The sequence below is a fragment of the Carlito syrichta genome, unplaced genomic scaffold (genome assembly GCF_000164805.1).
Source record: "Carlito syrichta isolate Samal-C Ts95f unplaced genomic scaffold, Tarsius_syrichta-2.0.1 Scaffold301930, whole genome shotgun sequence".
NCBI classification, from domain to species: Eukaryota; Metazoa; Chordata; class Mammalia; order Primates; family Tarsiidae; genus Carlito; species Carlito syrichta.
Window position 1 is genome coordinate 534,355 of NW_007246026.1, and position 25,605 is coordinate 559,959.

The 25,605-nt window shown below is 40.1% G+C and overlaps 1 protein-coding gene across 1 annotated transcript in view; it reads right to left on the minus strand.

Moving 5' to 3' along the window:
• Nucleotides 1-25,605, minus strand: part of SRGAP2 (SLIT-ROBO Rho GTPase activating protein 2) — a 252,681-nt gene that overhangs the window by 116,956 nt on the left and 110,120 nt on the right. The window contains exon 4 of the mRNA XM_021711204.1: nucleotides 2,093-2,255. Coding sequence (XP_021566879.1) covers nucleotides 2,093-2,255 — 163 coding nt within the window. The remainder of the gene's footprint in view (nucleotides 1-2,092; nucleotides 2,256-25,605) is intronic.

A 25,605-nucleotide genomic window follows, 5' to 3' on the forward strand; every position in this document is an offset into this window, starting at 1 on the left:
GTGGCCAGGAGCGGCCACTGCACTCCAGTCTGGGCGACAGAGTGAGACTCCAACTCAAAAAAAAAAAAAGTCAGGACAGTTGTTATCCTCAGGGGCTGACTAGAAGGGAGCATGAAGGGAGGCTTCCGGGGTACTGAAATGCTCTGGTTCTTAAGCTGGACACTGGTTACATGGATGTGTTCAGTTTGTGAGAATGTATCTATCTATAAAATTATGATATGAATACTTTTCAATAAATGTAATACTCCTGTGAGGAAAAAAGACATTCTTCCTTACATTCTAGCATAGAAATGCATAGCTTAAGAAGTAAACTCCAAGCCCATGACTAGGAATATCATTCATGAGTGAATTTTCCTTCTAGAAGTCACATGTCCCATGCCTTGTACACTTGTCATGCCTTTGGTGAAATGTATGTGGGGCACTTGAAGAGCCAGGAACACTCATGGCTTTGATATCTAGCTGCCTTCAACATAAACATCTCTGAAATCTGGAGAGGCTGTTAGACATCTCTAACCTTCTAAGGTTGGGAAAAAATGGAGCTGAGAGATTGGGTAAAGCCTAGCTAGGTGAACATCTCTCAAAACAGTCTTTACTCAGATGAACGGAGAAAACGAAGGAGGAAACTATCAGTCAACCCCTTTCCTCTTGAGATATCTAAGTAGTTGTCAAGGTCACAGAGAAGAGCTCAGGTGGTACCCAATTAATGTCAAAATTTCACCTAAATAGGTTTTAATTTTAGTCACACATACGCATCGTCAAGTATTGCAGAATAATTCAAATTAATGACAAGCAAGCCAGAGCTGATGCTGGAAACCACGGAGGAGATGGTGAAAAGCACCCGCACCCCAAAATGAAATGTGGCCCCCAACCACACCACAGACGGGCCACTAAAAATAGCCAGTGAGTTCTGGGAGGAGTTATCTTTCTGTTCCTTCTTTCCATTGTCAGATAACTGTACTCTCAATCTTCTATCTCTAAGGCTCTCTTAGAAAGAAAGCTTCTTCACAGGTGTAATTATGTAGATAGAAGATTTTAAATCAGCTACTTTATCAGACCGATTAAAAAATAAGAAACTGGGTATTAATTCCAAACCTAGTACAATCTAGAAAACTTCCTAATATTAAGAGTTGGAAAACTGACCACATACACCAACATATACCAACTACAATCCTGTTTACCAGAGTTCTTTCTTTTCCATGCTCAAATCTTAATAATGGATTCTGCCAACTGGAAACTGATGAATTCTAAATAGCCCTGTACAACCTCTTTCTACCTGTAACTCATAGGATGATTATTTACATTCTGAAAAGTTTTCTGGGAATGTGAGAGCTTGAAGGTTAGACATGGCATGTCATATACAATGACAATGGTTGAGGACTTTGCCACTATTTATAACCAAACCTCATGAATAAATAATTCCACTGTGAACTCAAGTTGAGAGAGTTTAGAAAAGAGACTCCTGAGGGTCCAAAAGGCTGGTTCCACCACTGACAGGTAAGGTGAATTTGGAAGAAAGTCCTTAAGATTATTTCAATTTAAATTTTCCTTGGTCAAACTGCTGAATCTACACCCAAGGAACTGTGATAACAATTGAGCTTCAGAAGACATTCAGAGACCCAAAGACAAAGATATGTCATAATAAGACTAACCAAATTCATGAGTCCATGTTGACTGAGTCCACATTGGAAAGAGAACTAAACCAAAAACATAAGTGTGTATGAATTTGCTAAATAAATTAGAAAAGGAAAACATGAAATCATATTTAAGGTTTCTGAAGCTCAACACCTTCACAAATCACTTTAAGGAAACTTCCCAAAACACAGTTATTATGAATATATGCAGACTATGAATTATGGTACCAGTCCTGAGGTTATACCTTGCATACGATTACTTTCCCAAGGGCTACTATTAATTCATCTCAGAAAGGAAGAGAAGAATGCCAATTCAAATATTTTTTTCTCCACAAGTATGTAGTAGAGAATGACCAGTGGGAACACCTTTTAGGTGAACCAATACGATATTATCTCTCTCATTTACAAAATTATGTCATTTCTTTACCCAAGAAACTCTGTGACCAGGAGAATCTCTGTACCTTTTTAAAGAGTCTTCCTGAGTCCTCGCTGACTTGGACAAATCGAGGAATGATATTATTCAGGTAGATGTCACTCAGGGTTGTGTGGTCCCTGCTCTCCCGTTTCACCTGATTTAAGAGGAGATTCCAGCAATTGACCGGAGAGAGAACATTCTGATCCTTCCTGCAGAAAAACAACATGGAAAAAAAATCACTGTTGGTACACAGCCAGGGGTAACATCCTACAACTATAGTCCATGTCATAAAATCATAGCAATCATATTCCAACCAGAAATAGATATCGTTCCTGAAGCCCACCTCTCTGGTTTGCTTCTTTTCTAAAAACTGGGGGGGGGGGGGGGTTGCGGCAGAGAAATCAAGAATAACACGAAGAAGAGGGAGGGAGATAGGAGAGGGAAAGAAGAGACAGAAGAGGAAAAGCAGAAGCAGGATCATCTGTTGAGTACACACTATGTTCTAAGAACTTGGTGAATGCTTTATATGTATTATCTCATTCAAATTTCGAAATTGCATTGTTTAAAAAAAAGAACTACCAGTATTATCCCCATTTTATGAATTAGAAAACTGAGGCTCAGAGAAGTTGTCACTTGCCAATAGCTAATAAGAAAAAGTCACACAACAAATGAGAGGGAGTCAGGGACTAGACCAGCTGTCTGACTCCAAAGTCCATAACCTTAGCCACTAAGTCATATTTGGTTTGTCTCTAGGGTTAGAGACAAAGTTAGAAATTCTGTCTAGAGTTAAAATCACTAGAGTGCTACAGACTAAATCCTCACAAATTTGTCCATTGTAGGATTCAATGGAGGCAATTTTGGAGACATTTGCCATGTAAAATCACTGAAAAGTCTTGAGTTCCATGGAACTAAGGTTTGATTTCACTGACTGAACCATGATCTCATGTCCCACCAGAATACAAACCATATCTGAACATATGTATTCCTAAAGAATTATAGATTACCTACTCAGTTCACAACACTAATTTAGGCAATAGAAAGTTCTGCATCTGGAAGATGGATTTATTTAAGGAGAGAAACAGAAGGTAGCAATCATTTGCAGTAATATTTATCAAGGAATACAAGCACCCAGCACACAGCTGGGACCTTTATATATGTTGTTTAACTTAAACTCTACAACTAGCTGATGAGATGGCTGTTATTAACCACATTTGGCAGATGAGAAAAATTGGACTAAAAAAAGGTTAAACAGCCGGGCTCGGTGGCTCAGCCTGTAATCCCGCGCCTTGGGAGGCTGAGGTGAGTGGATTGCTTGAGCCCGCGGATTCAAGACCCGCCCGGGAAACTTGGCGAGACCTCATCTCTACAATAAATCAAAAAATCAGCCAGGCGTGGTAGCGCATGCCTGTAATTCCGGCTACTTGGAAGGCTGAGGCGGAAGGATCGCCGGAGCCTATCAGGTCGAGGCTGCGGTGGCTGGGAGCGGCCACTGCACTCCAGTCTGGGCGACAGAGTGAGACTCCAACTCAAAAAAGAAAGAAAGAAAGAAAGAAAGGTTAAACCCCTTGCTCAGGTCAGACAGTCAAAAAGGTGGCAATGTTGGAACTCAAACCCAACCTATCATTGCAGAGAGTACTCTCAGTCACTGCAAAAAATCACAATCTGTCCATGATAACGTTATGTCCACTTACTTTTCTAGGGAAATTGAAATATTTCTATGGAAATAAAAAATATACTAGCTGAGAGAGATGGACACATATAAGCTAATTAATTTCAAAATGTTAAGCATCTGAAAGAAAAAGCGATGGACAGGAAACAATACTAAATTAACAATGGTGAGAGCTTTGAGAACATGTATTCAATGACATTTGGTATTTACATTGCAAGAAAACTTTCAAATTGATTTCCAATAGATTTTAGTTACAAATTCTAAATAGTCTAATTTACATTTTTATCAAGTAGTTTCTCTTTGCAAGATACCCATGTCCTTAAGCATGGAATATGCCAGGCGATTACTCTTGCTTTTCAAAAAAGTAGAGCTCGCAAGACCTTAAATTGATGATTTGCTTGTTGCTTCTTACAGGAGAATATGGGTTGGCAGTCTAACAATACTGGTCTTTTACTATAGTGCCTTACACATACAAAAATGATGTTACAATTCAATTCCACAAATGTATAAACATTTGAATCTTAAATGAACAAGGTACAGCATTAGCTACTTTTGTAGTTATAAAAGTGCTGATGTTATAATGTAGTGTAAGAGACAAAGACAGACCTATAATAAAACAGAACTTTCATAGAGGTACAAAGGGTTAGCTAGCTCACAAATGCATACCACAGATCACAAGAGAAGGTGAGGAGGCAAAACTAACCTAATGTCATGGAAAGCGATGCAGAGCATATATTCCCAAGGAACCCTCAAAAGAAAGGATGAGTAAACAAAGATGAGGTAATAAAGAGGATAGAAGTGGAAACCTTTTAAAAATAAAATGCCTATCACCTAATGCTAATAAATTTTATTAAGAACTTGTAATATGCTACAAGTACTTTTACCACATGTATTTATTTCCATCCTTAAGGCATATAGTGGAAAGGCTACAGAATTATTATTGGTTTCAATGAGCAGGAGCTTTTAAACTGTGCTCCAAGTTACTCTGGAATTGAGAGAAAAACTGCAATTCTGTAAATTAGAGTTGGGGTGTTTTAATTCATTCATTCATTTTAAAAAAGTAACATATTCATTCAAACAAGCAACCCCTATACAAATGAGCAAGGGACTCAGGACCGAATTTCCCTGCATTAGATGCTACAGCAATGTCTCATGGGCTGCTAGGTGAACTTTGTTGTATATAAGCCTTGGGATAAAGAATCGCTGCATGCGTTGGAACTGTTGAACAATGTGCTGTTGGATAGAACAAATGTATCTCTGCACAGGCTTATTTTTTTCACTCAAGCCTGTGTGAGTCTCCTTGGATAAAGCTGTGCAGGTGAGCACATTACTTGGCACACGACAGCCAGGTTCAACGACACACCACAGAAGGCTCAGGAGCCTATGCTGGGTTAGACCATAGTTGGGTAGTGAGAATCAACAACACATAATCAATGGTTGCAATGCTTATTATACATGTTGGGGCTTATCCAATTAATATTTATGAAGGGAAATGGGAATAGCTACTAGGTAACACTAGTGAGTCAACTTTAAAACAAAAATGTCTTCTTTTTCAAGCATTTAATCAATTTAAAACTATCTCGAGATTACAATTACTCATCTGTATGAATCAGGATTTTCTTGATACTGGGCTACCCAAACCAAAACCATAAATACTTTGGATGGTGAGACTGATAGCAAACTGTAACTCTTATTCATTGTCCTAATTTCAATATTTTTAGTTCATAAACACAGCCTCATTGTTCTCAATGACTGACTCTGTAATAAGTATTCTTTATAAATTTGCACTTTAAAGTAGATTTATGCCAATAAAATACTACTTTGATCTGTTTCATATATTGGGGTTCTATGCCAGATTTTTCTTTTTAAAAAGGAATCTATAGCTTAGAAAAAACAGCATTAAACCCTACTGTCTGTTTCCTCCAGGGGGTCTCAGTCTCTTCTACTATCACTGCAGCTTTTGTACAGTATTTCTTGTCCTTTGAGTTCATATGCATTCTTAGACATATTCTTCCTTTTAGTTTGGGTGTTTTAATTAATTCATTTATTTATATTTAGGAAGTAGTAGGGCAGGCGAGGTAAAGGGAATGTGGGAGGAAGGGATCACAAATATACAGTACAGACAATTTTCCCAGCCAACATGAACAAAGATGAAACACACTTCAGGCTGGAAAATAAGCAAGTCAACGAGACGTGATTTCATAGGGAGCATATTAAGGCTCTGCTAGAGTGGTTTCCTGCTCCAGAAGCTTTGCAGCCTAATTTTATTTGGGGCTGCTGGAGCCAAAAGAACTTCATTTGGTTAGGAGATCGAAATTTGTCTTTATATCTTTTCCATCTATCATTTGTTTGCACAGTCTCTTTACTTCCCCACCCCAGAGCCTTAGGTTGTGTAATACTTGGGCATTTAAAGAAAAAGGTCTGCATCCCTTAGGAATGTGCTGAACAGCTGCAAACCTCCTCAAACACTAATCCCTAAAAAGCAGACAAAATATCCAGGAGTATTTTTCTTACTTAAAAAATTTTTCAGGAGGAAGATCAAGAAAACATCATACTGTACTTTAGAGGGAATGACTCTGGAGTCAAAAGAAAGGAGAACCAGAAAGTCACAAGCTGCCTGTGCATCTGCAGAAGACATTATCACTAAAAATGCACTAAAAGAGGTAAACTGCACAGCTGAATCATTAGCTTCAAAGACATTAACCCAGTTTTTCTTCCTTAACATAGACTAGTATAGATGTTCAAAAAACTTAGCAATAAATGCTCAAAGGGATTTCTCTATAATATCTAGGGTGAAGAGTCAAGGCCATAGAGGTCCAAGTTGGTCTCCATACTGTGCTTCCCTTTTTTTTTTCCATATCCCCTGTTTGGTTTTAATCATCTCATCTATAAAATGGACACATGCCCCATCTGTGTGCAACCCACTCCCTAAAGATCTTCAAAGCATGATTGTAAAATCCTGGAAGCTCTCTTGGCCTACGGTGCTATTTAATTAATAATTGCTATGTTCATGGCTATGCAGATGGAATGCATGGCAAGAGCCTGGCATTGCTGGAATGGCTTGAGCTTCTGCACTGCTATAGTGAGGTATGTTTCCTTTTGGGTCAAAGGTCTCTGATTTGCCACTGTTGTGTGGATTAAATGAATAAATGGATGCCAAAAAACACCAACAGCAAAGCACTCTACAAATGTGAGGAAATATTATTATTTTTATTTCCAAACAAACTAGGACTCGGCTTTCATCAATTTCCAACGTGCTCCTCACCCGGCTCTGGGCCAGGGCCAAGATAGCAGCCTGCTGAACATGCACAGCCCCCAGCAAATAATGGTTGGGATAAGACAGCAGCAACAGGCAATTAACAAAGCAGCTGTAAGTCTCTGGGAAGACATGAGGGAGATACCAACAGGAGAGCTGAATTTAATCTTCTACTGTTCTCTCCCTAAGGAACAAGGTGGAATGATCAGTCTTGCATTCCACACGGGGAACTGTGTGCTGAGGTTAACAGGAAGGAATCCAAAGGGAGTCCAGATTGCCAGAACCCTAGATGCTTCAGCAACTTCCACTGAGCCCCCACCCCATCTCAGAATTCCTATCAAACCTGACAGTCAGCATAGAGAGGTGGCAAATCCCAATACTTCTTAGAAGAATATCATTTCCCACTTTTAAAACTAGATATATCTGTGATGATAGACAAAACCCAAAATAAGTTTAATACAAAATTCAATGTTATTGAGCATCCAAGTATGAGGAAGATAAAAAATAAATGTACATGCATGATAAAAGGGATCCTTTAGTGATGGCTGGACAGGGAACTAGTGACAAGGAGGGTGAATTTTTTAACCTAAATTTCCTCCTGGCACCTCGATTAAAATGAAATATATGGAGACTGCCAAAGAGATTATTTTATTCAGATGAGTGTTATTAGCCTTTCTGGCTTATTTTCTCTATTATGCATTTTGCTGATGCTGACAGAAGCAGACCGGCTGGATAGAGAGGCAAAGCTTCAGCGGATTTATGGTCTGACAGTGCCATGCATAAAATCAGACCCTTGCTGACCCAGATAAGCCAGAGGATGGATTGGATTTGCTGGGGAAGGTGTTAAAAGAAGGAAGGGGGAAAATCAGCAAGGTGGGAATTGACTTGAAAAAGATTCAGCCTGTAATGGTGGCTGCTGGTTGTGTGACCCAGCAAGTACAGCAGCCGCCTGGAGGTGTCTTTCAAAGACAGGCGGGCATGCAGGGGGGTGGGCACACTTCCCTGAGCTTATCACAGCTCTGGCTTCAGCTTTACCAGCAATGAGATCAGAGTGGGAGAGTTCAGAGACATAAAAAGTGCCAAAGGCAAAAATAATGTATTCTATGTATGGAGAAATGAGCTTTCAAATTCTCAGGGACAAGTTAGTACCACAAATTGTCTTCAGTAGCCTGGACAAGATGATTAGAAAGAATTCATGCCATGGTGTACCCACCTTACTCAAAATAGTCTAAATTATCCCCTGTAATCAGGTTTGGGGAAGAGCTATATGGAAATAGGATTCTTGTGGTTCTGGATTAGTTCAATGGAGCCCAGTCACACCCTTAGGAGAATGGTATGCCCAAGAGCAGGAGCTTAGGAATCTGCTTTGAAGTAGAGAACTGGACTAGCACCATGTCTTACATCCATTAACTGCTGAATAATTACAATTTCCTGAATGATTACAGGACAAAGGTTTTTCTTAGGTCAGAGAACTAAGGAATGGCTCCCAAATATAAGCCACTGTAGGCACTAACTGGAAATGACTGCATCAAGGGAGAGACTCTGCCTTCCTCTCAACCACACCCATGGCACTGTATTCACAAGAGACAGGAGGCGGTCGGAGATTCTTCACATCACTTAAGACAGCTCTGTGGACACCAGGAGACCAGATATGGGGTTTACCCAAGATGTGAATCTCTGTCATTCATATTTCTTGCCTAGATTTCTGACATCTTATTCTCCAGGTTTCTTCGTTGAGTCTGTCTCTTTTTATTTCATTCCACCGATTCATTTAACAGATAGTAAATGAGCACCTACTATGAACCAGACACGGTTCTATGTGCTAGGAATAAAAGGATCAAAATCATTGTTTATGATCTGTTTCTCCCATGTTTGTAGACTTCCCAGATTGAAGACATGGCTATCCTGCGCCTAAACTATGCATCAGCTGCAACCCATATCTTATTCTGGTCCTGCTGCTTGTGTATACACTGGTTTGGACGAACCCATTATGAAACTCTGACTTGGCCGACTTACAAGATCTACAACTGCCTGCCCACCAGCCTTCTCTATGGCTTCTACCTACAGTCCTGGGACCCCCTACCCTTTATTTATATCCCATGCCTTGGCACTAGCATTTCCAGAACTTTAAGGAAGAATAAACAAAGGGACTACTAAACTCTCCTTGTACTCCCTAGGTACAGTCTAAATGCTGGACAACAAGGACTATGCACTCCACCCAAAACAGAAAGAGGAGCCTAGAAGTTTATTTAAGTATTAAATATGCTCCCTGAAAGCCTGCAGAATAGGCTCCAGCACCCAAAATAAGGTCTGAGCTGACTCATTCATTCAATTAAATTAAAACATCATAGCAAGAACAAAAAACATAAGAAAGGTGTGATCAATGACCAAGGAACATAAAATTTATACATGTTTCTCAGTTTAAAAAGAATTCATAACCATCTACATTACATTGGCAGTTGGATCCACATATTCCATAGAAAAACCTGTGAACAACTCTACAATTATATCTTCAGTTTTTTCTTTGCTAGTTAATTAAGATGTCACCAGAAGCCCCAAAAGTAATTATAGCACATGGCAAACATACAGCGAAAAAAATACACGCAGATGTGTTAGCAGATTTTTTAAATAAATGAAACCTTGGGAGATGGCTGAGTCTGACAGTCTGGCTTACCCCTGATAGTTCATTCTAGGGAAATAAATACCTGTCTGTGCCAAAGTAGAATGACGTCACTCAGAAATCCACACACTTATTTTCAAAGCAGTAAATACCCCCTCAGAAGCAAGCAACTCCCTGGCACCAAGCATAAGCAGAGAAGCTTCATCTACAGCCAGTAACTCCTCCTGGCTGGCAAACAGTACTCAAGTATGCCAAGTACCAACAAACCACTGAGAAGAAAGGGTATCCATAAGGATCTCTCCCTCCATAGTACCTGTTCCTGGGACAATGAATCCTCTTACTTGGCTCATGACAATGAAAAGAAGGAAAAAAGTACTACAACCTGATTCTGTTAAACTATAGACCTAAATGGAATGATGTCTACATAGCCATCAGATCAGCTGCGTACATCATTAGCGGTTCTCATGTGTTATTTTGATATTTATCTTACCCTTATTGAAAGGAAGTTTCTTGAAGACAGGGTATATTTTGGAATGTTCAATAAACATCTATCACTCAGAATGGGTGGGTACTTAATCAGTATTGACTAATAACAGATGTCACAGCCAAAGAAATCCTGTTAAGCACAGAAAGACTGTTCATTAAATGATTCATTTAATGAACAGCTAATATCGTCAGCCTCCATCAAACTTGCCTAAACAACTGCTCTAGCATGTATTTTGTGCTCACTCTCTGGGTGGCTACTGAGTAACTGAATTTGAATGTCCACTGGCTTGTGTGCTCTAAAGTAAAGCATATTATTAACCATGTTGATACTTTACTGGTAAAACTGGGTGGTGTAAGAGATGCCCTAGTCAATTTCTAGGTTAGTGGGTCAAATTATTAAGTTCATGTCCTTAAGAAATCTAGATGAACAATGAAACCCCAACCATACTCTGCTTTCAGGAAAGCACTCTGAACTATGCTGAAGACCCAGAATCTAGTCTTACCTCTGCCATGCTAGTCAAGTAACTTTGGGTAACTCACAGATGTTCTCTGAGTCTCAAATTTTCTTTATCTGTTTAAAAAAATAAAGGGGAGCCAGGCAGGATGATACACCTATAGTCTCAGCTACTTGGGAGGTTGAAGTGGGAAGATCACTTGAGCCCAGGAATTCAAGGATGTAGGGTGTGCTGATTGTGCCTGTGAACAGCCAATGCACTCCAGCCTGGGCAACATGGCAAGACCCCATTTGTTAAAAAATGAACAAATAAAATAAATGGGAACAGCAGACCTGCCCTGCCTAACTCACATGACTTATGTAAAGATGAAATTAAACAAGCTGATGCCCACAAAAACACTTTATAAACATCAAAGTGTTCTACAACCTTAAATCAATATCATCACTTCTTATTATTGTAACAACTATTATTATTACTCAACAAGTTACACAACAAATTCACACCCACACATCAAAGTGACTGGAATCATATCTGAAAAGACAAATACATAATAAAATTCCTAGGCCTTATTATTCAATTTTACAATAAAGTTGTTTTACACATTTTCTACATCATCAGCATACTATATAGGAATACATTTTGTTACTATTAACTTATTATCTGGTCCTTTGGAGATTCCCAAATTCAGTAATCTGTGTTCACCCTAGCTGAGACTTTAAAGGACAGACTTTTAAAGTGCAAAGGAAAAAAAAACAAACAAAAAACAGAGTGTACAAAAAATAGAATCATGGAAATTCAGAGCTAGAAAGGACTTTCAAGATGGTCTAGAGTCTAGACCAAACCTGTCATTTTCTACGCGAGGAAATTGATGTTCAGGGAGTCTGAGGTCACACAGATAGTAGTGCAGTAAGGCAAGAAACCAGGTCTTCAGACTTGTAACCATTTTCTTATTTCACTGTGATGTGTATTTCATCAAAAGAGCCTTTAGCATCTCAAAGATATGGTGCTGAATGAGTTAATGGACAACGCTCAGAGCACAGAGCTATTCTAAGACAATACATAACAGGAATACCAAGGGTCCATAAACCCAGAGGGAGCAAAACTGCTGGTGTCTAACGGCGCCTGAAAGCATGTTGACACGCTGCATGTGGTTACACATGAAAGACAAGTGAACAGGAAAAACAGTTTTGAATCCCACCCCATTCTAATTTGGGACTGGCTCTGGGCACCTACTAGAGAGCTGAGCCACACCCCAGTCACTCTGTAAAATGACCCTTCAGTTCCTGCCCTTTATTCTGCGGCCTCAGTTAACTCCTTTTCTGCTTTCATAAAGGCCAGAACAGATATTAGAAAAAGAGGACTATCAAGCAATATCAAGATTCAGAAGCAAGCATAAATGATTGGGGTCATTCTGTAATGAGAAGAGTCTCATCTGGGTTCAGATGATTCCCGTCCCCCCATAGATACTAGATCAACCATCTCCAAGTAAGTATGTGATCTGAAGCCTTAAACAGCCAGGCTCGTAAGTCCAAGTATAATGCTTCAAGACCCCAAATCATTTTGCATCAGCATCACCTGGAGTGTTTGTTTAAATTGTAGATTCTTAAGTTTCTCTGCCAGATTCTCACTAGGGGTACAGTGATGCTCTGGAGTCTGCCTTTTAAATAAACATTCGGTAATTTTATGTGGATCAAAAATTAATGGAATTTTAAAAGATCAATTTACAGGTCACCAATTAGTATTTCTCAAAAAAAAAAAAGAAAAAAGAAATTGAAAACAGTAAAACAGAACAACAAAACAAAGTAGAAAATAACAGAATATATCACAAAGAGCAAAGATAAGTATTGTTTTGTGAAAGTGTTGTTCTCAGCTATTTATTTAATAATAAAAATATGTCTTTGTGTATTCCAGTTTGCAGTATAAAAATATAGTGATTCATGATCAAAAAGTTTAAAATCACTGCTTTACAGCAATGGTCCTTAAATTTGGGGTAATGATTACATACCCTAGTTCCATTTGAGAATCTGAGGATTCTCTTCCATGTATTTCCTTCCAAGAGAAGAAAGGAGGGAAGGAGGGAGGGAGGGGTGGGGTTTACATATGAATAATTTACATATGAATCGGCAGGGGGTTCCTTGAACTTCTAGAAGCCTATCCCCTGACAACTTTTCTTGAGAAGTTAGTACAGTGTCTAGTACTCTGGTTGGAGTAGGCACCCAATAATTACTATTAATATGTCAACAGCTTTCTCCTGATGCTCTGTAAATGACTACCAGTGTCTTCTTTATACACCTGTAAAATAACTGGTCCCATTACATTGATTCTTTTCTTCTTGTTGTCAGGGTGACTAGAAATGCTGATGTTAAATAATGTTCTTCAGAATATTGGCAGAACACAGTTGGCAAATTCCAAGAAGAAGGATTCCAAAAGCAATGATGTAGGTACAATGTCACTGCTTCTTAAGAAACATGCTCTCTGTCTACAGAGAATGTCTACATGCTCCTTGCAAGGACAGGCAGTGGCACTAGTACTTTTTTGCACCTTAACTGATAAACTCAGCAGAGGAACATCTACTTTATTCCCAAGTTGGTGAATTCTTTGACCTACAAATGCACTCACTGACACAGAGGTCCCAGATTCACTTTCTCTACATGACCAAAAAAAACAAAAACCAAAACCAAAAAACCCCCACAAATTCCTTAGTCCTAGATGGAAGATTTAAAAAGAGTATAGACAATCAGAAAAACAACCATCAACATTAATTATCAACACAGTCCTATCCCAGTGGTTAAACCTATCAGTACACAGAGAAAGTAAAAATGAGGGCAAGTTTCAGAAGTCAGCCTTTGCTAAGTGAGGCATACAAAGAAGTGATGGAAAGTGGCATGGTATAATGGGGTGGAAGAATGAGAGAGGAAGGACCATTGAGAAGACAGCGAACCAAACCCCAACACCATTTTAAAATTTCCTGACGCTTTTCAGTAATTTGTTTTCATGTGGTGGAAATTGGCACAGCAACTAGGATGCTTTGGGCCATCTGTTTTTGAACTTAAGCTGTAGGGAAGATTCAGAACAGCTGGAATCAGCAGTACTGATCAGGTAATATGTGTCTAGAGGAAAGAGAAAAAAAATGAATGTGTGGGCGATGGAGGAAGAGGGTTAAATGAGGCAGAAGAAGGGGAATCTGGAAGACATCCCCAGACAGAGAGGAGAAAATGGCCAACTTAGAACTGATACAAAGGAGTTATTTGAGAGGCCAAAGCATCTGAATGAAGAAAGTCAAGGAGAAGACTTTGCAGGGACATCAGAATAGGGAGCTAGCAAACAGTCTAGCAACAGGACCTATAATTCTGCAAGTTTGGGTGTCAATGAGCAGTCCCCCGAGGCTTTACCTCTGAAAGATCAGATCAAGATCATCCAAACATCCTACATCAGGTATATTACATGAGCTGCTGGTAAACATGTGCATAATTATAGAATTGAGACAAGAGTTCTAGAGTTTGGTTTCCTAAATACTAGAGAGGTTGATCACTTGGGAGAAGTAGTCTGAGGAGAAATTGGCAAGGTACCAATCCGTAAGATAGCTTTTCCAAAGACAGGGCCAGCCCAGGAGTAGGGGGAAATGTCCAAAAATGGTCCTTGGTGCACACTTTGCTGGTCTATGGCCTCATCACTGACTTCTGCTAAAGCCCTAACTTAGCCTATGGATAAGTAGGTCTCTCACTTCTCCTGAGACTGCTCAGCCTCTAGTCAAGAAAAAAGATTTGGCAGTGAAAAAATATCAACACCACATTCTGGAAAAGAAAAAGTTAAATACAAACAGAAATAAATCAAACAACTAATGTAACTACACTTATGGTCTGGGGGTTGAGGGATGCTATGGTTTGAATATAGTTTGTCCACTCCAAAACTCAGACTAAAATTTGACTGCCATTATAGCAGTGCTGAAAGGTGGAGCCTAATGAGAAGCGTTTGGATCATGAAAGAGAATCCTTCATGAATAGATTAATGCAGTGAGTTCTCACTCTGGTGGGACTGAATTAGTTCCCAAGAGAGTGAATTATTGTAAAGTGAGTTTCCTCCTAGTGTTTGATCTCTTTGCACTTGCCCAATAGCCTTTCTGCTTCTCTGCCATGTTGTAAGGCTACATGTGGCCCTCACCAGAAGCCAAGCAGATGCTGGTACCATGTTCTTACACTTTCCAGCAACCACAATCATGAGCCAAATAAACCTCTTTTCTTTATAAATTACCCAGCCTAGCCGGGCTCAGTAGCTCAACCTGTAATCCCAGCACTTTGGGAGGCTGAGGTGAGTGGATTGCCTGAGCCCGTGGTTCGAGACCTGCCTGGGTAACTTGGCAAGACCTCATCTCTACAATAAATCAAAAAAATTAGCCGGGTGTGGTAGCATGTGCCTATAGTTCCAGCTACTTGGAAAGCTGAGGCAGAAGGATCGCTGGAGCCCAGCAGATCGAGGCTGCAGTGACTGGGAGAGGCCACTGCACTCCAGTCTGGATGACAGAGTGAGATTCCAACTAAAAAAAAAAAAATTACCCAGCCTCAGATATTCTGTTAAAGAAACACAAAGTAGACTAAGACAGGAGAGAAAGAACTATTCACCTAACTACTGAACACTGTGTCTCAGCCCTCAAGGCTGAAAACAAAAAGAATTCCAAATTAGTATTAAAATCTAGCCAGTAAGCTGGTCATGGTGGCTCACACCTGTAATCTTAGCACTTTGGGAGGCTGAGATGGGAGGATCACATGAGCCCAGGAGTTCGAGACCAGCCTGAGCAATATAGCGAGACCTCGTATCTACAAAAAAATAAAAATTTAAAAATTAGCTTGGCATGGTGGTGCATGCCTGTAGTGCCAGCAATTCAAGAGGCTGAGGCAGAAGGATCTCCTGTGCCCAGGAGGTCAAGGCTGCAGTAAGCCATGATCATACCACTGTACTCTAGCGTGGAGGACAGAATGAAACTCTGACTCAAAAAAAAATCTGGTTAGTAGTAGTCTTCTTTTTTAGAGGCATGGGTTAGTAATTCTGAAACTACTTTCTGTATACTCTATGACTAACAATTAAATGAATATACATATTACAGGCAACAGGAGTCAGGTTTGTCACTGTTTAGAGAACAGTGGAAAGGGGAGAAAATGGTATTGGATTGGAATTAAAGATATTGATGTGAACTCATGTGTACAGGGGAAAAACCTGTCAGACACCACTTTAACCAAATGGTCAAAGTCACCATCACCAGTAATAGGACAAATCAACAAGTGCCTCCTGATATTATGTATTAAGAAGAATATGATATTACATTTATGGTATTCCTGCCAAAAGTATGTAACTTGAATCTAATCATAAGGAAATAACAGGAATTATCTGAAATATCAAATTAAGGGACATTCTACAAAATAATTGGGCTAAACACTCCTGAAAATGTCAATGTCATGAAATACAAAGAAAGATTTGGAAGTCATTTCACATTAAAGAATATGACAACTGAATAAAATGTATAATCCTGGACTTTCTTTTGCCAAAAAAGCAATTTTTCGAACAATTGGTAAAATCTGAATGTTAGATAATACTGCTGTATCAATCTTTATGTCCTGATTTTGAGGACTATACTGTGATTATATAAGAGAACATCCTTGTTTTTAGTATATACACCCTAAGTATTTATGGATAAAAGGGCATCATGTCTGCAACTTATTCTCAAGTATTTCAGAAGAACAAAATGTGTGTGTGTGTGTGAGTTGTGTATGGGAAGAGAAAAGCATAAAGCAAATGTAATAATATATAAGTATATTTAGGAAGCCTGGTTAAAATGGCAGTATACGAAAATTTTTTGTACTCTTCCTGTAGTTTTTCTGTAAGTCTAACATTATATCAAAATTTTAGAAATATTTAAAGATTCCATTGTGGGGGAAATTACATCATTTCTCCTCTCTCCTCTTTGGCAGTGAGTCTGTACCATTTTTTGTTATCTTTGTCGTTTAAACCTTCTGTCTTCCACATAACACCATGAGCCTCCTGAGGGCAGGGGCTTGGTCCTACACCTTTCTGTGACCTCAAAACCTGCAGAGAACCTGCTGGTCATTGTTAATTATGATGATGAAGTCAAGTGTTTATTACTGAACCACATGTAATAAAAATGACTAAAAGGGCCACACGTCACTCAACAATTCAGGCTCCACACAGAAACTTAAATATTTCACATTAAATGGCAACTTCCATGAGCTAGAATGGTAGCTTATTCTTCAGCGTATATTTAATTCCTAGCACAGCCCCTGGCATAGAGTAAAAGTTCAATAACTGTTTGCTGAAAGAATAAGTGAGCCTCACATACATACCAGGATTGATGTTCACTAAAACTATCTATACTAATGGACAAAACAGCCAGGAGTAGACTTGTTTTCCAGAAGACATAATAATACACAGATGTTCTTAGCCCCCAAAATAATAAGTGATTTTATCAAAGATTTTCAAGCCAGTTGTTTCCGACTAATTAGAGTGACTCAAAAAACATGCCCAGACCTGATACATTGTTATTTTTTTTCACTTGATTAAAGGAGAGAACCTTTCTAAAGTCTTCTTTAATTTGGTACCAAGGAACTCTACTAAATTATGTTATATATTTTTTTCCATTATGGCTGCCCTAAACTATGTTGTAAAGCAGAAGGCTTCCTAAGCACGCATCATCAGGCTGGAAACTCAGTTTGTATGATTGGGGAATAGACGATGGGGATAGAGAAAAGGCAGCACTGAAGGTTTTTGTTGTTGTTGTTTTTTTTAAGTCAGGTTCTCACTCTGTCACCTAGGCTGGAGTGTGGCTCACTGCAGCCTAGACCTCCTGGGCTCAGATAATTCTTTCACTTGGGCATCCCAAGTAGCTGGGACTACAGGCGCATGCCACCACACCCAGCTAATTTTTGGGGGGGAAGTAGAGATGAATTTTCCCTTTGATGCCCAGGTTGGTCTCAAACTTTTGAGTTCAAGCAATCCTCTCACTTTGGCCTCCCAAAGTGCTGGGATTACAGGCATGAGCCACCATGCCCAGCCTGAAGTCTTTATAAAACAGAGTGTCACCCACCTCCATTTAACAACCTGGCAAAATTCCCGTTGGAAAAGCAAAAGAATAAAGTTAGAATCTAAGAATAGCCCATTAATCAGTATATCATAAAATTCTAAACTGCTTCCTTTAGGAGGTGCTAATGTATGAGAATATGTGGTGCCCCTGCATGCATGTGTCTATAGGTCTCTACGGTGGGAAAGGGCACACATTTCCACCCATTACCAGAGAAAAGAGAAGCAAGGAGGTTGACAAATCCGTCCACGCATAAAAGGGGTGAGGGAGAAGGAGGAGGGTAGAAAGTCAATACACCTAAGAAACTAAGCCTTTCTTAACTGTGCCTGCCTTCCTGTTCACCTCATTCTATTCAGAGTTCCCTAGATAGCCTGTGCTTTGTCTTCCCTTTTTTTTTTTTTTTTGTGAGTTGGAGTCTCTCTCTGTCACTGGGTTCAGGCGATCCTTCCGCCTCAGCCTTCCAAGTAGCCGGAACTATAGGTGCACATTACCACACCCAGCTAATTTTTTTTTTTTTGGTAGAGATGAGGTCTCACCAAGTTGCCCAGGCTGATCTCGAACCCCTGGGCTCAGGCAGTCCTCTCATTTCGGCCTCCCAAAGTGCTGGGATTGAGACACCGCACCTGGCCTGTGCTTTGTCTTCTAAGGAAATCCGTCTGAGGCATCATTTCTACCTGTACACTGCAGAATCAATTCTGTACAACTTCCTCCTTTTGCTAAATCCCTGAGATGCTGCCTATAAATTCAAAGAATTTCAAGCATCAACAGTAACCCCTACCCCCACCCTAGAACTTAGTTACGAACATCTGTTGTTTACAAGGGTTCAGGCTGAGAGCTGCCAGACTTGTTCTGCAACCTTTACTTTAATGCAGAGGCTGCCAGAGAAGGATGTCTGAATTTCATGCAAGGATGCCCTGTCCTGACTGCTTAAGCAGGAATCAGCAAACACAGATCAGCATCCTACCGTTGAAACTAATCCTAGTTTGTTCCATTCATTTTCTAATCTTGGTTCTTTAACCAGCTGTACCCAAAATATGTTAAAGAGGCAGAACTGTGCTCATTGATCCTCTGTGAATTTAAAACCCAAGGGACAATGATAGTAGGGATATATAAGCAGGAGCTAGCACCAAAAGATGATCCTGTTTCACCTCTGAAGAATCCAAACCCTACTTTTTCATCCTTCTCCCCAAATCCTTCATTAACACCGAGTCCTTCCCATATGACTCTGTTTCTCCTTGCAGTGTGATACTTCAGAGCACAGGAATTAGATATTAAAACCTTTATTTCAATTAACTTGGGACCAAATCTAATTGAGAACATAACCGTGCTATCTTTTACCTTTCCCTGACTGAACCCAGCACAAGTCCCTCCTGAGTACTCCACCTTCTTTCTCTTCTCGGTGACTACTGGAACCTGCTTTAAATGGGGTGTTATTTTTAGATTCCTGTGCACATGTATTATTATCCCCTCTCAGCCTGCTTTTCCCCCATTTCAATTATAAAAGTTTATATGGTAGAGACTATCTTTTCTACTTATCTTTCTTATCTTGTTAACCCTCCCACTTGACACAGTCAGCTCCCAATAAGGTGACATGGCTTGTGCCTTGAAAAGAGAACTGGATCAAAGTAAATTCATTTAATTGGCGGTGAATTCCTAAGAATTAAAGATCCCAAAAACACATTGCTTGGTACTAGTAGACACATTGCTTCCTGTGTCTACTACAGAATTATGAGGCTTACAGGAGCAGAGAAAATGAATACGAAAAGCTCCCTGCACTCCAGCACTGTTGTCAAGGGATATGGTCACCACTGTCTTTGCTCCACGGAGCTGAAAGCCTGAGGTATGGCCTGCTGACATTCCAGTGACAGATCCTAGGAGACACAGGAAACTCTCAGGCGTCTCCACCCTCCTCCCAATTGCTCATAAAAGCATGTCTTACTTCTGACCTGCCCACTTACCATTCCCTACCCTAAAAGGACAATATAAAGCCACTGCAGAAGCTTGGGAGCTTCTCTTTGGCCTCATGAGACAAACAATCCAGTAAACTGCTTTCCGTTATTCTCATGACTGAGGTTTCTACTGTACTAGATACTGCAGGAGGCTGAATAGGACTGGCCTTCTTTGATTCACCCAACTCAAAATTGAAACGTGTAAGCCTCAACACATCTTTATAGAAACTCAACAATTTGGCAATAGGGCTAAGTACTAACTCAGAAAGGACAAGAAAATCAGAGGGCGTATGTATGACAAATTTGATGATTAGGAGTCTGGGTCTAAAAGTAACACACCAAAGTTGAACTATATGACACCTTGTAGGACAAAACATACAATTGTTGAGTTTTAATAGGGGCTAGCCATATAATTATATGGAGTCACATAATTGTATATGTCCTGCCCAATGTAGCCATAACACAAAAATCAGGAGGCAGTATTAAATTATCATTTGTGTGGACCCACAGGGGTCTCTGAAAAACAAAGGAGACCAACATGATATTACCTAGCCAAGCTTAGGAATGCCATTCCTTAGTGAATTTAATCAGTGTTTTACCTAACATAGCTATGCGCAGTCCTAACTCCCAAGGATGGGCATAAAAGTTGCTACTATTTACATTTACTATATGTCAAGTACTGTCCTAAGGGTTTCACATATATTAATTCACTTAACCAACATAACACCTGCATGAGGTAGGTATGATTACTATCCTCATTTTGAAATATGATAACTGAGTCAATTAAGAACCTTCATCTAAAATCATGTAGTTACTAAGAGGGAAAATCCAGGATTGTGAACCCAGGAAATCTGGTTCCAGAACTTATGATCTTAACTATCATGCTTTACTTCTCCTATGGTGGTGGTAGTTATATCAGTTACCATTTAGTGTCTGTTAAGTCATAGATACTAGCTAGTCCTTCATAAATATTATACATAATCCTTAGAACAACCCTTCAAGGTAATAAGTATTTTTCCTACGTTTCACAGATGAGAAAAAAAGGGGATAACAAAAGTTAAGTGACTTGCTCAAGGTCACACAGCTATGAGTGGAAGAGATATAATTCAGACTGAGGTTTGTCTGGCTCAAGGCTCTGAGCGTTTTCTGCTAAGTTATAAAGGTTCCCAAAGAGTTTTCAAGTGAATTATTTCTCTGACCCAAAGACTGGCTATTACCAGCAAGAATCCCAGTAGCCTTCTAGTATCTCTCCTATTTTGCTTTACTCACGTGTGAGAAGTTCTCTCAACTCTTCTAAAAAGGACTCAACCTTTTCCTAAAGTTCTATACGGACTGGGCCCATGAAAAAAACACCAAGGAACCTTCTGTTAATTGCTAAAAAAAAGGCAGCTTGTGCCATGGGGAAGGGAAGCCAACCCTTGCTCAACACCAGATGCTACATCTGGGCAAAATCTTTCCTGAGAGAACAAACAGCTCCCAAATATGTCGAAAATGAATGAGTGACGCACTAGTCCTAGGAAGTTAGGAATACTCCTTTCCGGCAGCTTCATGTCTACTTCCCTCCTCAAGGTCACCCCATACTCAAAGAGGAACTTTCTGGTCCTCCATCCTTTTCTGATTTGCAACCACAGTTATAACATTCTCCATAGCCAGCTGGACCTACAGTTTTGTGGGTTTTTTTGGTTTTTTTTGAGTTGGAGTCTCACTCTGTCGCCCAGACTGGAGTGCAGTGGTCGCTCCCGGCCACCGCAGCCTCGACCTGCTGGGCTCTGGCGATCCTTCCGCCTCAGCCTTCCGAGTAGCCAGAATTCTAGGCATGCGCTACCACGCCCGGCTGATTTTTTGATTTATTGTAGAGATGAGGTCTCGCTGCCCAGGCGGGTCTCGAACCCGCGGGCTCAGGCAATCCACTCACCTCAGCCTCCCAAAGGCGCGGGATTACAGGCTGAGCCACCGAGCCCGGCTTGGACCTACAGTTTTTAACCCAAAGCTATCCTATGGGACTGGTAAACAACTTTGAAATCAACTCCACAAGAAGAATCTATCAGCAACAGGTGATGTAACTACAGAGACTATGCACATTCAAATACTGGGCCTAAAACCAAGAACATGACCTCTATAAGAATTTCTCTTTAATTAATTGTGTACCTAACCTCCCACTGAAAGGAGTGTTGCAGGTTGAACGTCTACCGCATTCTTGAGATACTTAGATCCAGCTCCCTCACATCTCTTCCAATAGTAACACAACTCATAACCAGTCAGATAAGTAAATTTACTTTCCATGTGTACCTCCTTGATATTGTTCATTTAATGTTAGTGAGAATAGGACATTGTCTTGTTCCTCTCTATCCTCAGTACCTACACCTCAATGCCTGGTATTGAGGTCCCAAATAGATATACTGATTAATGCACAAATACATGTGTCTTTTCAATTTCTTTCCACCCTCTGTAATGAATACAACAAACAATAAATATAAGGGAAGTTTTCCTCGTTTTCCTTCTAAATTCTTACTGCTGAAAATCACAAATATTCCCACAGTCTCAACCATCCCCTAACTATAAACATGACCAAATCTCCACCAACAGCCAAGAATTTTCCTTAGTCCTGCATACAGTCATTCATTTTCTGTAGACTATTGGAAATTTCAGCTTCAATATATTTTCAATACCTTAAATTTAACATCCAAAAACCAAATTTCTCATATTCCAGCCCTCCAAAAGCAACTCTTTCTCCTATGCTCTGTATTTCTGTTAAAGGCACCATTAATTTACCAGTCACTCAAGTCCTAAAGACACTTCACAGACCTCCTTTTGTGACTTCCAAGCTCTCTTGAAACCCGAATCCTATCAGTCAGCAATTCCTGTGGATTCTTCTTACACCAGGTGCTTTCCATCTGTCTCTAGAGTGTAAGCTCCACGAGTGCAGGGAGCAGTGTCTGTTTTGCCTGGCACATGTCAATATATATTTGCTAAATGGAAGGAAGGATACATTTCAATTCTTTTTTCATTCCTACCATCCAACCCTAATTTAGATCCTTATTATTTGCTATAGCAACTAGTTTTCCTGTCTCAAGTTTCTTGTCATTTAGCAAACTACCACCAGGTTAATCTTCCTTAAACAGAGTTCATACCTAATCTTGGACACTAAGCTATTCAAACCTTCAGTGGTTTCCAGTGTCTACTGCACAGAGCCAACTCTCTTACTCAAGAATTAAGGCCCTCCACAATACAATCCCATCTACCTTTGTTCAGTTTCTCCATACCCACTTGTTCCCCCCAGCCAACCCAGTCTGCTCACTATAACTCAAAAGTGCTGTGTTCTTTCCTCCAGCTGTGTCTCTCCTGCCTAGAACATCTTCCTCTCCCTCTTTCTTCATCTATCAAGATTCAATTTCTCCAAAGCCTGGTTCCAATCTCATTTTCTCACTAAAGTTTCCTGACCACACCAACTGAGCACCATCTCTTCTATAGCATGTACCTGGTACTTACCACATATAGTACTATGTAAAAGATTTATGTTCTTGTATTCAGATGTAATTTCTCCCTAACTAGATTATAAATTCATGTGGGAAAAAACCCACTACGTTTACTTTTTTGGGTTTCTCTCCTCTAAGAGTTTAGAACAATACCTCCAAAACATTCAACAAATATTTTTTTGAGGAGAAGGAAAAGCAGGAAGAAAGAAAAGATGTTGACAGTGGGTTAAAAAATAGCATAAGGTCTCTGTGAGGAACACAGCAGGACAGCAATGTGGAACTCAACGGAAAAAAAAGCTACCTCAAAAAAATGTTTTAAATGAGTTATTAAAAGCAGGAGATCAAAAACAAGTGAGCTATGACTGAAAGGTAATTTACAGCAAGTCTATGAAAAAATAAGAAGAAAGAAAAAAAACAGCCAATGCATTATCAATTAGAGTCCTGCTGGGCAATATTAACACAGATTCCACTTAAAAGAGACAATCAAAGGCTCAGTCACAAATAGGAACACATTTATGCTCTTCAAGGAGCCAAAGAAAATGCAAGAACATCTTCCCCAGGAAGGCTTCCTACCCTCACATAATACTTTATCACTGCTCCTAATCAAACCAGGCTGACAGAATTTCAGACATTAACAGGGTCCTCCTATAATTTGCGGGAATGGGGAAGCCATGTTACCTATCTTAAACAAAGCAGAATAAGGTAGAATCAAATAACCACTATAGTTCTATCTGCAGCATCTCTCACTTTCTCTGGGAGAGGGGAAAGAAAAAGAGGGATGGGACCATAGGGCCAGACTCTGCAACAAGGTCAGAGCTGTGTGGGTTTTAATGAGGATGTTTGCACTGAGCACAGTGTGGGAGAGGACAAAAGGTGAGTAGGAGCAAAGCAGAATAGGAAGCAAAGCCAAAGGGTGACAGGGTAATGGCTTCCAGGGGAGGAAGTTTTCCAAGAGAAGATGAAGAAAGCAGTTCAGCAACGTTTGTCCCTAAATACAGTCACTTAGGACTGTAACAAAATACCCAATCTAACCCAGGATGAGAGGCTGAAATCTAGCCAGTGTAAGAAAGTGGCCTGGAAAAGGGTGAGAAGAATCCATGTGGACTGACTTTGGCCCTGGCCAACCTGCCCCATCCCAAGTTGAATAGTTTCCATGTCCGAGAAGGGTCTGTCCAGGGCTGCTGCTGGCAGCTGCTCTCCTGACAGCACAGGATGACAAATTCATGGCATTGCTGGGCCAACAGCTGCTACAGCTCCAGGGGCGGTGATGAGTACTCACTGAGGTGCTCTGGGCAGAGAAAGAACTATTCTGGGAACAGTCCTACAGTCAGCAAAATCAAGGCTACAGTTCACCAGCTGAATGAAAATACAGTACAACTGCTACTCCAGAGATCCAGGAAACCAGGTGCACTCTCTCTGTCCCAGTTTCTTTGACTTCAACTGAGTCTCCCCCTCACATTTGGTAGCATCTTGTCTATTTCCAAGGGCATGACTTCAGTTTTAGCCCACATTAACCTCTCTACTGGACTGCCATGCTTTCTTAACAGGTCCTCCTCCTTCCTTCCAGTCTCGCTGCTTCAACTGATCCTATGTATCACTGCCATAGTTACCTTCCCAAAGCACAGCCATAATTATGTTCCTTACCAGAAACTATCAATGGTCCCCCAACGCCTACAGAATAATGTCCACACCCTGTCACCTGGCATTCATATACCTCTGTAATCTTCTGGCCCCTACCTTTTTCTGGGTTTGTTTTACTATCACATTTATAATTCCTGTTCTTCAGAAAAACAGATAAATTATCCACCAGTCTTAGTTTTCTCACCCCTGTTTCCCTTTACTAACACTGCTCTCTCTACCTAAAATGCTCCCCTCTCCTTCTGTTCATCTTCTTTCTACAACCTATTTTTCTCTTTTTTTAGATACAGATTCTCACTCTATCACCCAGGATAAAGTGCAATCGTAGCTCACCACAGTCTTGAACTCCTGGGCTCAAACAATCCTCCTGCCTCAGCCTTCTGAGTAGTTGGGACTATAGGCATGTACCAATATAACCTGCTTCTTTCTATAACGTCTGCATTTTTAATGGTATTAAGCTTAGAGAACCAATACCTAGCATTGGAACTTTTATTTTTCCAATTCCCATCCATTAAAGTTCACCTCCACAAAGTCCTCTTCAGTCCCCCAACCAAAAGAAATTTCTCTTCTTTGTGTACTGGTAGCACTCTTTATGGAGGGAGGGGGGATTACCTCTAAAAACCTCCATTCTTACCTTTAATAGCCTAAAAATTCATCCTTCTGCCACAGTCATTCTCATGTCTCTCTCCTCATGCAAGAATCAAGAGGGCGTACTATCACATTGCTACACGAAATCTGAACTTCTCTGCTTGCTATCAAAGAGCCATGTGGCATGGTCTTTCATATACCTGTCCTTTCAAATACTACACATGGAGAAAGTAGTAGATGTTGCTGATTGTCCTCCAATGTTTCCCCTTCTTCTTCTTCTTCTTCTTTTTTTTTTTTTTGTTTGTTTTTGAGTTGAAGTCTCACTCTGTCGCCCA